Source organism: Conger conger, chromosome 3, assembly GCF_963514075.1.
Source record: "Conger conger chromosome 3, fConCon1.1, whole genome shotgun sequence".
NCBI classification, from domain to species: domain Eukaryota; kingdom Metazoa; phylum Chordata; class Actinopteri; order Anguilliformes; family Congridae; genus Conger; species Conger conger.
The window spans coordinates 75563311-75575640 of NC_083762.1; the positions used below are offsets into that span (position 1 = coordinate 75563311).

The following is a 12330-nucleotide window of genomic DNA, read 5'->3' on the forward strand; positions in this document are numbered from 1 at the left end:
ATTTATAGCATATGTCACCGCCTCAGGACTTGGCAACAGTTTTGGAGCCGTACGGTTCCTGCCCTGTATGTTACTGTATGAAATACGCACAGTGCCAGCAGGGCACAAAAACCTCCCAGCATTTGAACTTCGCAGGCTTTTTCATTCATCACGCTATTGATATTTTCCCTGGTAGCTGTAGATAACATTAGAGCACATAAACACTTGCTTGCTCTTGCCACTGTGCAGAGAATCTGCATAATATGCGTTCGTTTTTTTTTTAGCTCTAAGACGTGTCTTTTCCTGTAACACCTTTTCATTCTGTGCATCTCTGACTGCTTCTCGTTGAGGATTAACCATTTACAGAACACAGCTCTTCTTTGTTGGTATCGAGGAGGTCATGTTTACTGGAAGGGGCAAAGGAAACTGATACAAAGTCAAATAATACAAAGTCTTAATATTGTTGCTGTGACTCTAGTCATCCGTTCACTGTAGATTAGTACCAGCCTTGTCCAACCTACCCCCCTGGTCTGTAAATCTGTCTGTAAATTTCTTAAATACTATGTTCTGGCGCGATTTATCATCTGTTTTTATGGATTTTCTGCATGATGACTAACTCATCTGTATTCAATCCAAAGCTACTCTACTGTATGTTTACCATCTGTGAATCCGGCGGAGTCGCACTGTAGCCAACACTGAAGTGCCAAATGCAACATTTCCTTAATCGCAATCAGGCTCTGAAAGAAAGCACTCGTCAACCTGGTTTCAACGCGACTGTGTACACTTCGGTTTGTCTGCAGAGTGTCCTCATCCAAAAACAAAAGAATGTCAAATAGACTGTGAAAGACAGCACGGTGATTTAAATTGTGATTTCTATAATATTTGCATCCTGAGAAAAAAACATCCTTTAAAATCAAGCCCGGGTTTTGACTCACCCGTGATGTTCTTGATTGACGTTTTCATGTCAGTCCAGCTTCTCATGAGGGTCCAACTCCCGCTAGTGAGCTGCAAGTTCAAAATATGGGAAATAAAGCTCAAAATAAAACATTCAGAACCATCCCTGTAATGCAGTCAGCAGCTTCCCTTAGTTATGCTCATTCAGTATTTAACATTATTGGCATTTGGCAGACACTCTTATCCAGAGGGGTGTATAGTTGATTAGACTAAGCAGGAGACAATCCTCCCCTGGAGCAATGCAGGGTTAAGGGCTTTGCTCAAGGGCCCAACAGCAGTGCAGATCTTATTGTGGCTACACCGGGATTAGAACCACTGACCTTGTATTCCCCAGTCATTTACCTTAACCACTACGCTACCGGCCGCCCCAATGGGATGAGGGCCACGTGTGTAAGGGTGACATTGGCTCAGGTGTTAAGAGCAGTTGTCTGGCAGTCGGAGCTCCGGTTGCCAGTTCGAAGTGTAAGCAAGACACCTAACCCCTGAATGCTCCCGACAAGCTGGTTAGCTGCTTGGTGCCATCCATGGCAGCCAATTGCTGTTGGCGTGTGACTGTGTGTGTGAATGAGTGAATGAGAGGCATCAATTGTTCAGTGCTTTGGATAAAGGCGCTATAGAAATGCCAGCCATAATATAATGCTTTCTGAGGCACTGGTGTAATGGAACAAAATTCTTCCTCAAGGCCAGCAACTCATGGTCATCGAGGACCAAGAACTACTGGTTTTTACACTCTCCCTTTACCTTGAAGGTCATAGGTTACCAGAGAAATCATTGCATTCCCTGCCCCTGATTGGTCAGGCTGTTTGATGCAAAGCCAGCGCAGAATTATAGGAGCAGATATGCACCATCTTCAATCGAGGTGCAGGTACCGTTCATGGGGCTGCGGTCAAGCTCAAGGTTCATCTTATCGCTGTTGAATCTCAAAAGCAGTGTGAAAGAGGTTAGCTCCTGATAATGATGGATGAATGAGACCAAAAAGGGTGGTGGTATGTTATATCAGTGTCTCTCTGATTTGATTTGCGGCAATCGTTGCGGTTTTATATGCTGTATGAGAGCAAGTCATTTTTGATTGAATACGCTTTTCATTGACAGGCATACAGCGGCCCCACCCTACAGTATGTGGGGGTCATAAAACATTACTCTACCTGCTAACTCCAGGAAGATTAATGGGGTATTTTAAGGACAAGTTTAATTGATGTTGGGGAAGGTTGAAGGAGTCTATTAAAGCACTGAATAGTATAATCTTCTACAAGCCAAACTGACATGCACTTAAAACACTCTCCGTGTCTCATTCACTGACTGGCTCACTGAGTTTTGCGGTGGATTAGGCACAAATGTTGATATCTTTGGAAAGGAGAGATAGGGCTGTTATTAAAATGACTGAATGACTGACAGAATGAGTTTAAGTGGAACCTGGCTGGGATGGTCGGAAAAGATGGGGATGGGAGAGGGTGCGCTACATTTCGCAGTGAGAAGAGAGAATTGCAGCGAAACCTAAAGGCCGGAGCAAATCGAAGGCATGAAAACGTTCACTTGATAGGCAGTCCTGCCTCCCGTCTGATGTAAAATGATGTTGTAATCAATGCTATGAATTGCAGTGACAGTGTAATTAATGCCCTGCACTCTGTCACTCCCTCCCCACACATCCTGCTCCGCTCTCCCGTTAGCTTTCTGTGTTGCCTCACCTTCCTTTGTTCATTTCAGCACATACTGACGTCTGCTTCTGTAATAAGATCAGTCTGCTCTCAGGTGTCTCATCCAAACCCACCGGACCTCGGTCAAATACTTAATTGTTTTGGATTCACTTAGCTTTACTATGCTTTACCAAGCTTGTCTGCTGTATCGGAACCAATGAAATACTCTCAAAAAGTGCAAACCCCACCTTTTTGTTCCTTTTGGTTGCACCAGGCAAGATCAATCAAGCACAGAAAAGTATTTGAATCCAAAACAAACACGTATTTGACCCAGGTATTAACCCCACATCATCTCCCCTCCTGGTCATCTTTTTCCTTCCACACTCCTTGCTTATATCAAGAAGCAATGTGTGACTCTACTTCATTGGCAGTAATGTTAGCAATAATAAATAGATTTTTGGTCTGCTTGATGCTCAGTTAGAGTTGTGGTCAGATCAGCACAAATTGCTGTACCAAGTGAAGCTGACAGAGATTTTTCTGGCTTAATATTTATTAATAAAATAGATTGGGGTTTTTATTTTTGAAAGCAAATGATGATCTCACTTAAGAAACACATCACACAATAATCAGTATGCTGAAGTCAGCTAAATTATTTGGATGTAATTTTGGAGGTAACAGTACACTTCCATAAACAAAGGGATGGCTAGCATTCACAAAAATAATCTACATAAATGTTGACCTTTGAAAGCTCTGGCCATTCTTAAATTTCTCATTCAGTTAAGGACATTTCGCCTGACGGGTTTGTTAGCTGCAATGATTTTGTTGGAAGCCGTTTACTGCATCTACATCCATCCACGTAAATCAATGCTCAATGAATTAACATACTAAGCGACACTAACAATAGTTTGCTTGAAGTAGCAGCAACAACTACCATTTGTGGTGCTTTAACTACATTTGCAACACCCGCTGTTTGTGAATTGTGCGGCAGTCAGAGCTAAAAGGGTGTGAAGAGTGATGTTTACGTGTCGTGAGAATGAACCGCACAGGTCCTGAGACAGCCCTCCCGTTACCACAGGGCAGAGGTCCCTCCAAACGAACGCGGTTCAGGAATAAACGCTCACCTATCCATGCATTCATTTTTCATGCATCTGACAATGAAATATTCACAAGCTGAGAATGAATGTTTAATGGGTGTCGCCTCCGCGTATGTTCCTGCTGGCTGACTCTGTCTCGCTCTACCTGGACATGAGAGAGAACTCACAGTACCCGGAACCAGCAGCAGCCTACGCTGGCTACACACAGGGCAACGCCAACAGCACATTGACAGCGTACAACACACTATATGGGGGGCCACATCCACTCAGGAGGTAAGAGCAGCAGTCTGCCAGTCAGAGGGCTGCCGGTTCAATCCCGCCGAAGCAAGAGTGTCCCTGGGCAAGACGCCTAAACCCAAATTGCTCCTTTAACATTAAAGACAAGCTGAATCAGAAGTTAGACCGGCACTAGCTTCCGCGATATGATGTGCTGATATGAAGTGAAACAGATCTTTTGGGGGAATTTTTGAAGGGCAGGGAATCGATTTGACTGACGTCAAATGAGGATGCACGCCGCTGTGTGAGAAGGATATGGATTGGTGGGGAATGGAAAATCGACACACATGCCCATCGGTACACAATGATGTGAAATGTCGTTTTCTAGGAAGTGAAAGGAAAAAAACATTTGTAAAAAATAGCTATAATTATATATATTTTAAATATATAAAATACGTGTTTGTATGGTTATGAACAATTGACTAAAGTGAGAAAGAAGTCATTTTTTATTTCAGCTTCTCTTTCACTACAAATGGTAAATGGTAAATGGTTGGCATTTATATAGCGCCTTTATCCAAAGCGCTGTACAAGTGATGCTTCTCATTCACCCATTCATATACACACTCACACACCGACGGCGATTGGCTGCCATGCAAGGCTAGGTGTCTTGCTCAGGGACACTTCGACACAGCCCGGGCAGGGGATCGAACCGGCAACCCTCCGACTGCCAGACGACTGTTTGGGTGTACATACAGTTGGGTGTACATACAGTAGATTTATAAACACACAGTGCTCTCTATTTTAAAGCAGTACACTTTCATTTTAAAGAAGCATTGTTCATTTTTACTCAACAATAATACAACTCTTAGTTATATGTCCCAAGTTGTTCTGCTCAGAAAAGCCTGTATATCATTAAAAGAGATATACAGAGCCCTAGTTTTTTAACTTGTGTAACTAGCATCACATCACGCATTATCTCTTAAAACCAATGCGATCATCTTTCAAAGAAGGAAAAAGTTCAGAATTGCCAAACATAGCTGAGAATCACTGCAGTTTTCACAACTCACAAAATACTGTATTTTTCTTTTTACACTCATGAATTATCCCGTGTGTCCTACATGAAGCCATACTCAGATTTATTATTACATATGTTCACAGCATTTATCATTATAAATATCCTGACCACCTGAGCATGCTGTGAACTTTGGTGTTCATCTTCCAATTTCATTACAGTACATTTCAATATAACATTTCAATGATCTCTGGCACCATCTAAGGCAAACAAGAAGCAATTGCAACAAAGACATGCACTTATTTTTAAATTAAACTTATAAGTGTTTTGCAAGTGCTTTGTAATTTATGAAAAATGGTTTAAGGGGGGTTACACATCACAGAAAAGGATTTGGCTACTTAAAGCCCAAAACTTTCAGATGACCCCCTTCACTGTAAAGTGCTTTAAAATTAATAGTACTAATACTATAATAATAACAATAATAATAATTCGTATTTTTGTTGTTGCGCTAACATTGCTATATCCAAACAACAATTTCCAGAAGTCTTCTTAAATGCCGTCTTATTATTCACTCGTAAAGGCTCGTCTAGCAGCAACTGATTTTAGGTAAAAGAGGATTTCATGGTACACTAATTTCCAAAGCAGTGCAATCCAAACAACAGCAAGCCGACTGGATTTGATGCGTCACATCACCCGCCACTGCCTGCTGCAATTAGCAGGTGGCATTTCTTTCTTTTGCATTTAGCAGTCACTTGTTTCCAAAACACCTTTCGCAGTTTAGATGATCAATGATAAATACATGGAAGGCAGTGCTGGCACCTTCCTCCCAGCAAGTGAATAATTCAAGCCATTGATTTTGAAAATGATCTGTCATATTATGCAAGCAATTACATTTTGAGCTGTTCATGCGAAACTTTGTCGTTGCTGAGCCAGCCATAGTTTGCTAAAAACGGCTCGGCAAACGAGCACAGTAATAACACTTTGTAACATGAGTTACTGAGCTACAGGAATCAGATGAGGACACTAAAGTTGCAACATGTCGCTTTCTGCCATGTGTTATGACAGACAACTTAGTTCCAGCGATTGCTGAACTCGGAAACCTATTTTTGAGAAGAAAAAAAAATCTGATTTACATTACAGCTGATTCCACCGCAATGCAAAGCTATTAATATTATTATATGTTATATAGCAGACCCTTTTATCCAAAGGGACTTGCAGTTGATTAGACGAAGCAGCGGACAGCCCTGCCTGAGCAATGCAGGATTAAGGAACAATGCCGCCTTGCTTAATATTTAATTCACGTTATCTAAACGTGGAGATGAATGGGCTTTTTTTTGTGTGTTTTTTTGTTTTTTTACTCATATGTTCTCCAGTGGAGCTCGGAAAAACGTTCCCTGGAAACTAATTAGTTAGACGTGAATAAATTTTCGAATGTAAAAGTACTGCCCAACTTTTTATAATTCGCCAAGTTTTCATTTCATTTCATTAATTTGTATGATTCATAGTTTTGAATGGACTTTTGAATTTGCTTTTTCGTTGACATAATAAGATGCATTAAAATAAGATAAAATAAAATAAAAATAAAGAAATCTCTGATTTGTTTTCCTAAATCTTTTCGGTGGCAATGATGCAGCAGGATGGCGCCTCTGCCAATGAACATGACAATAAGAGGAAACGCAGTCGTCGTTCAAGAACCACATCCGGGTTCAAATTAGTAAACATGGCCGAGAACACAGAGGGTAAGTGCTTTTCTGCTTTCATACGTTAAATTCGCAGCCTAACAGGTTGCGTACATTTTGTTATATCCGTTTATATTTGTTGCAAGCTTTTGAAGTAATTAGTTGAACCGATAGGTCAAAGGAATTGCGTTATGGGATGAAGTCTGACTTGATAGAGGTTAATAGCTAGATGGCTAACGGTATTGCTAGTTAGTTAGAGCTATATAGCCAATTCATTTTAAATCAACGTTAGACTAAGGTGCTAAGGTTAACTTGCTAAAAAAAAACATGCTTCTTACAACCAGAAGCATTGCAACGGCTACATTTAAAAAATACATTATCGGTATGATACGTTCGAAAGTGAGTGGAATTAAAATTTCAATACATCTTCAGCCTCATTTAAGCATACAAACATTATCAATCTAGCTCGCTACGTTTTGCAATTGTCTGCTATAGTGGCCATTAGTGTAATGTTATATCGGACAGTTTATCTTTGTTGCCAGCGGGCTCGCTCACTAGAACTTGTAGCTAAGTGCTAAGAGGGTTTCAGCCTTGGTCCTGGAGGGTCTAGTGGGTGTCGATGTTACTCGGCACAAAATATATGAGTTAAGGCACTGGATTGATCTGTGAACTTGCCTTAACTTACAAATGAAGGGAACATCCCAAAATATTATGTTCCCTTAATTATATCCTTCTACTCATTAGGCCCGGATACGGACACCTTTGATGTCATGGACTTGGCAGAGTATGCTAAGAGACAGCGGTGGTGGAACAGAGTCTTTGGAAGTGACTCTGGACCTATTGCTGAGAAGCGTTCAGTGGCCACGCAACTTGCGATTGGTGGAGTGACTGGCTGGTGAGAATTGTTTTTCCCTGCTTTACTTGCCTTCTGTATTTGTTTACTGCATCTTACTAAATGTGTTCCAGTATTATTTGCAATACATAATGCGATAGCACGTCCACATGACAGCGGTAAATTGACAAATATGAATGTACTGTGTTTAATTTAATATGAGGGCCTTTCTGTCAGAAATCAATCACGGCTAGCCCATATGCACTAAATGATTAGTGTTACCAACTCACTTTTGATATTTACAAGCCTGACAGTGATTAATATAACACGATTTTATCAACAGCCCAGTGAACATAAACCACTGGTGTGCCTTCTCCTGTCCTCTTCTGGTACAGGTGTGCAGGGTTCATGTTTAAGAAAGTCGGAAAGCTGGCTGCCTCTGCGGTGGGAGGCGGCTTCTTCTTGCTCCAGGTCAGTAGTCGCTCTTCTCCGATGTAATGGCGGCCATTTTGTCTGGCACATTTTTCCCTGAAATTGAACTGAATGTGCAGTATTCAATTCAAGTTATGTTTACTTTTTAGTTTTTTTGTGTTCTCAAAGTGCCTTAAGAATGACTCTGAGTCCGAAGAGTCTTTGAAACAGCCATCTTAGGTTCTTTCAAGTGATCACAATGTTTTTTTTTTTTTTTTTTGGTTTTTTTTTTTTTGAAGATGGCGAACCACACGGGGTACATCACTGTAGACTGGAAAAGAGTGGAGCAGGATGTGAACAAGGCCAAGAAACAGCTGAAGCTCAATGCGGAGAGACCCCCAGATGAAGTGCGCACTAAAGTAGACCAGGTGAGTGTACGCTGTCACACACTAAAGTAGACCAGGTGAGTCCACGCTGTCGCACGCTACAGTAGACCAGGTGAGTATACGCTGTCGCACACTAAAGTAGACCAGGTGCACTACAACCTTGTGCGCACTAGCTCGCACTAAAACCCATTTTGAAAACAGTTTCGGCTCCTTAAAACCGTCAAATCCATGCCCGGTGTGTATAGGACCGGTTTTTCGAAACCTACCCAAAGAATCATTCTCTTTGTGTCATACATAAATGACCATTCCATCGGTGGTACTCACCTGTTCCAAGGGAATCCATGGTATTTGCCTGTTCCAAGGGAATCACAGAATTTATCATGCGATGAATTTTCCAAGACATCACATTTTTATTTATTTATTTTATAATAATGTTCATATTTAATCTCTATTATTGCTGCCGATCACAGTTAAACTTGGAGGAGGAGACATGTCGCAATGGACAAATCTATCCAATTTGTTTCTTTTTTTTAACTTTAAACATTGTTATGGTTGCCATGGAATTCCAAATATCAAATCTGCTGTCAAAGTAAGATGCATCTGAGTAATGTGTTCAGACTGGTCAAGGTAGCAAAAACGTTTGGAAACTAAAACCGCTAGTGGGTGTAGTGTAAGAAAATGGCAGAAAGTGGAGCTTTCCCTGCCCTGCTGCTTAGAGACGTTCTCAACAGTATTCGTTGTCTCTGTACAGGTTTCTATATTTGTGAAGAAGAACATTATTCTTACTGGGGGCTTCGCCGGAGGATTTCTGCTTGGGCTGGCATCTTAGGAATGTTATTTTTTTCAAGCTGAACACATCTTCTATTTTGAGGTACTTGCAATGTATTTGTCAATGTAAATGCTGAATAATTATGAAAGGAAGCTATATTTAGACATTCTGAACAAAATGAAAGGTGCATCACTGCACTGAAATGGAGTTGCTGAATTACTGTAGTCTGAAATGTTGTCCATAATGTTTTTTTCCCCTCTTCATAGTGTGGTATGTGTGCAAGGTCTTTTGTTTTCATATCCCCACCTAATAAACATAAAAAAAGGTGATGAGCCATTCAGCCCAACTTGGCTTGTCATTTATATTTTTAAATTGATTTTTCTTTGAATGAATGAACTATATGAAACCATTTACAAGCACTGTGTAAAACCATCAACGTGTGATGTGAAGCAAATGGAAAGCTTTTCTCATTCTTTAGTAACTAAAGATCGAAATTGACTTAAAGGCAAATATGACTTCAGTTGCACATATTCTATCTAAAACAGCCTTTGTATGCTTTTTGCCCCTACTTTACTCTTTCCAAAAACACGTGTTGATCCCCATAGTTTTGTCTCACCAGGAACATTTTGCTATCAAACTCCAGCTGTCTTCTATTTATTCAACTTTGTACAGAGACACACTAGTAAACTGTAATGTATACAAATGATTATTTATAACGTCTGTTTATTTATGAATCAGTTTGTATTGAGTGTCTTGCCAGTTGCAGGTTTAAGAATTGTTCTTTGCTATTCTGATCCAATTCTGATTCTGGAAATGCGTGCCTATGTGCTTTGCTTGATCGTCGGAAACTCCCCATGATCTAAAATAGGAGATGCATTACTGTTGCCAGACCGAGTAACTGAGTAGCCCCCCCCCCCCCCAATTTGGTAAAATACACTGTAAACAAAAGGCCTTTGGTTCTATTTAAACATTATTTGGACACATTAGATGACTGCTTGATCTAAAAGGGATAGTTGCACTGCTGTTGTTATGCACCCAGTTCAGTTGCACTCTATTTTCTTGATAATAAATGTCTGTAAATGTAATATTTTTTTAATGTGTTTGAATAAAGCAACAATCATTTTAAGTAAATTGCACTTGCCATCCTGTCAAACTTATAAAATGCTCAAATTGCTTCAGTGTACAGCATGGCTCCAGGCCAACATGTTAAGGATATGGTACATTTGAAAGCCAGTAGAGCTACAATTGCATACCATTTGTAAAATTACTTCTCTTAAATCACTCTTCCAATTTGATAGGGCACAAACATGTATCAATAAGACTAGAGGTCATGAAATACATTGTCGTAATGAACTGAGTATTACTTTGCCTCAAAAGACATTCTCGCAAGACCCCCGTGCAGTTCTTTGTTTTTATTTGGAATATTCAGACTGTAATTATTGAAGTTATTTATTTTTGTCTACGGTTTATAAAAAGTGCATGAGACATGGTGGTGAATGTATTGATTTGTGCCCTAGTGGCAGTAAAAGTGGGTTTAGGGAAGTTTATTTTCAAATATGAAGTGACTGAGAGGATTTCATCTCACTAGTTTATCAAATTTTCAGTTGTAAACTCTGAAGCTTCTAGAAATCTATTAAAAAAAAAAATGATATTGAGTTTTTTTAAAATGTGTGATGCGTTCAAGACTGGAAGTTGGGAGGCAGAGAATTTGTCTCGTCTACTACATGGTTTGATTTTTTGTTTTTTCTCCCAAAGAAAAAGGAAAACCAGAGTGCCTATGGTATGATTGGCGTCTGAGAAGCATTCCCAGTAAACATTACCCTGGTGGCCCACATTGGCCTTATGCCAGTCTTATGAAAGGGCCCAGGTTAGACTTGCCCATCAGCAGTCCTAATGGCCAAGTGTAATAGTCCATTGTCGGCCACCAGCAGTGTCCTAAGAAAGTTGGCAGTGGTTGCTGCAGTATATATTGGGCTATTCTAATGTAGCAGTCTCTGGATGAACTTAGCTGCAAACATGTTTGCCCATATATGTTATATTCCACTGTGTCAAATGCTTGCTACAAGTTGATATAGGGGCAAGTTGACTCTGGATGCCATCTTATGGGGACCTTCAGAATGAACGCCTTTGCTGTTGGCTGGTAAAAACCTTGAGGAAGGCATTCCTGGACTAACGTTCGCTGCTAGTAAGGGATGGTTGGTTGACTGCATCACAGCTAAGACTGGGCCAGTCGGGTCATGGGTACAGGGCTGATGCAGCTGGTTGCAAAGTAAAAAGCTCATCTGAACGGGAATGGAATTCCTGCAGCTATGCACGTAAAATATACGTTTCCTTTAAATCCCTTACTCCCATCAAACTGTGGCAAAAACGTTTAGCGTCTATGATCGTGAATTAAATATTTACATATACTGTATTGTGACTACATCATATTGCCTGCGTTGGCTTCATTTGATGACCGTGGCGTTCTGCCAGGCGGATCTTTTTATTGTTGTTGTTATCTTTGAATGGAAAGACGCAATGCACTGTTCCCCTTCGAATCATGTAGATCGCAAATGTCGTATAACCAAGCTTGTGTAGAGTGCATCAGTCTGGTTTGTGTCTGCCGATGATTTCATTGCTTATACATTGAGTGAAGGAGTCCAAAATGACTGAAAGTAACCAAAAAGACATCTGCCTGAAAGTACAAGCCTTTTTATTCATGTGTAATATTGCATGTGTTCGTAGTTTTAATGTACTTGGATGCATATCATGAAACCTCAGAATCTGCCTTTCCTGTTGTCCCTTAAATGACGTTTGCCCATCACAGGGAAGTAGTCTCATCGTTTTCACAGCAACAAACATAGTAGATGGCAATAATTTGGAGAAAAGGGTATGTTTATGGATTTTAAAAACGCTACACGGCTATGGTATTGTGCCAAACTGCATTGTAAGCTGTTATTTATTCAGGCTTTAATATGATTTAACTTCATTTCTTTTCAGAGAAATCCCAGTGTTTTTGATGTTGCATTTGCTTTCCGAATTGTGAATTTGTTATATTGAATGCGTTTTAATGTTTTATTTTGAGTTAATAAAGTCCATGAACACAAATTGTTTGCTGAATTATTTGATGGAAGATTCTTGGTGTGTAATATCAACAGAAATATGGCAGGTGTTGCATAAGACCTGTACTACACCATTGTGACTGTATATAGCTCCAGTGTGTATGGATGAACTGATGTGAAATATTCTGATGTCGTGATAATGTGCAGGTTATACCAGAGATACTTGGATAACAGATATGTCCACAACAGCAGATACAGTGGATGATGGCATAACACCATTTGGTAGTACTATCTTAGCATTTTATGACCATCTATTATACTTT

At 40.2% G+C, this 12330-nt stretch overlaps 1 protein-coding gene across 1 annotated transcript; it reads left to right on the forward strand.

Moving 5' to 3' along the window:
- Positions 1-6537: 6537 nt before the first annotated feature.
- On the forward strand, positions 6538-12053 carry LOC133123977 (FUN14 domain-containing protein 1-like). The gene is made up of 5 exons (XM_061234734.1): positions 6538-6628; positions 7313-7463; positions 7796-7871; positions 8111-8239; positions 8949-12053. Exons 1-5 carry the CDS (start codon positions 6610-6612, stop codon positions 9024-9026), a joined length of 453 nt encoding a protein of 150 aa, XP_061090718.1. The 5' UTR covers positions 6538-6609; the 3' UTR covers positions 9027-12053.
- Positions 12054-12330: the final 277 nt, after the last annotated feature.

Bases quoted from the DNA above. Each gene is read 5' to 3' on its own strand.
- LOC133123977 (XM_061234734.1), top strand. The intron at 7,464-7,795 runs GTGAGAATTGTT...CTTCTGGTACAG, and splicing joins ATTGGTGGAGTGACTGGCTG to GTGTGCAGGGTTCATGTTTA. The intron at 8,240-8,948 runs GTGAGTGTACGC...GTCTCTGTACAG, and splicing joins TGCGCACTAAAGTAGACCAG to GTTTCTATATTTGTGAAGAA.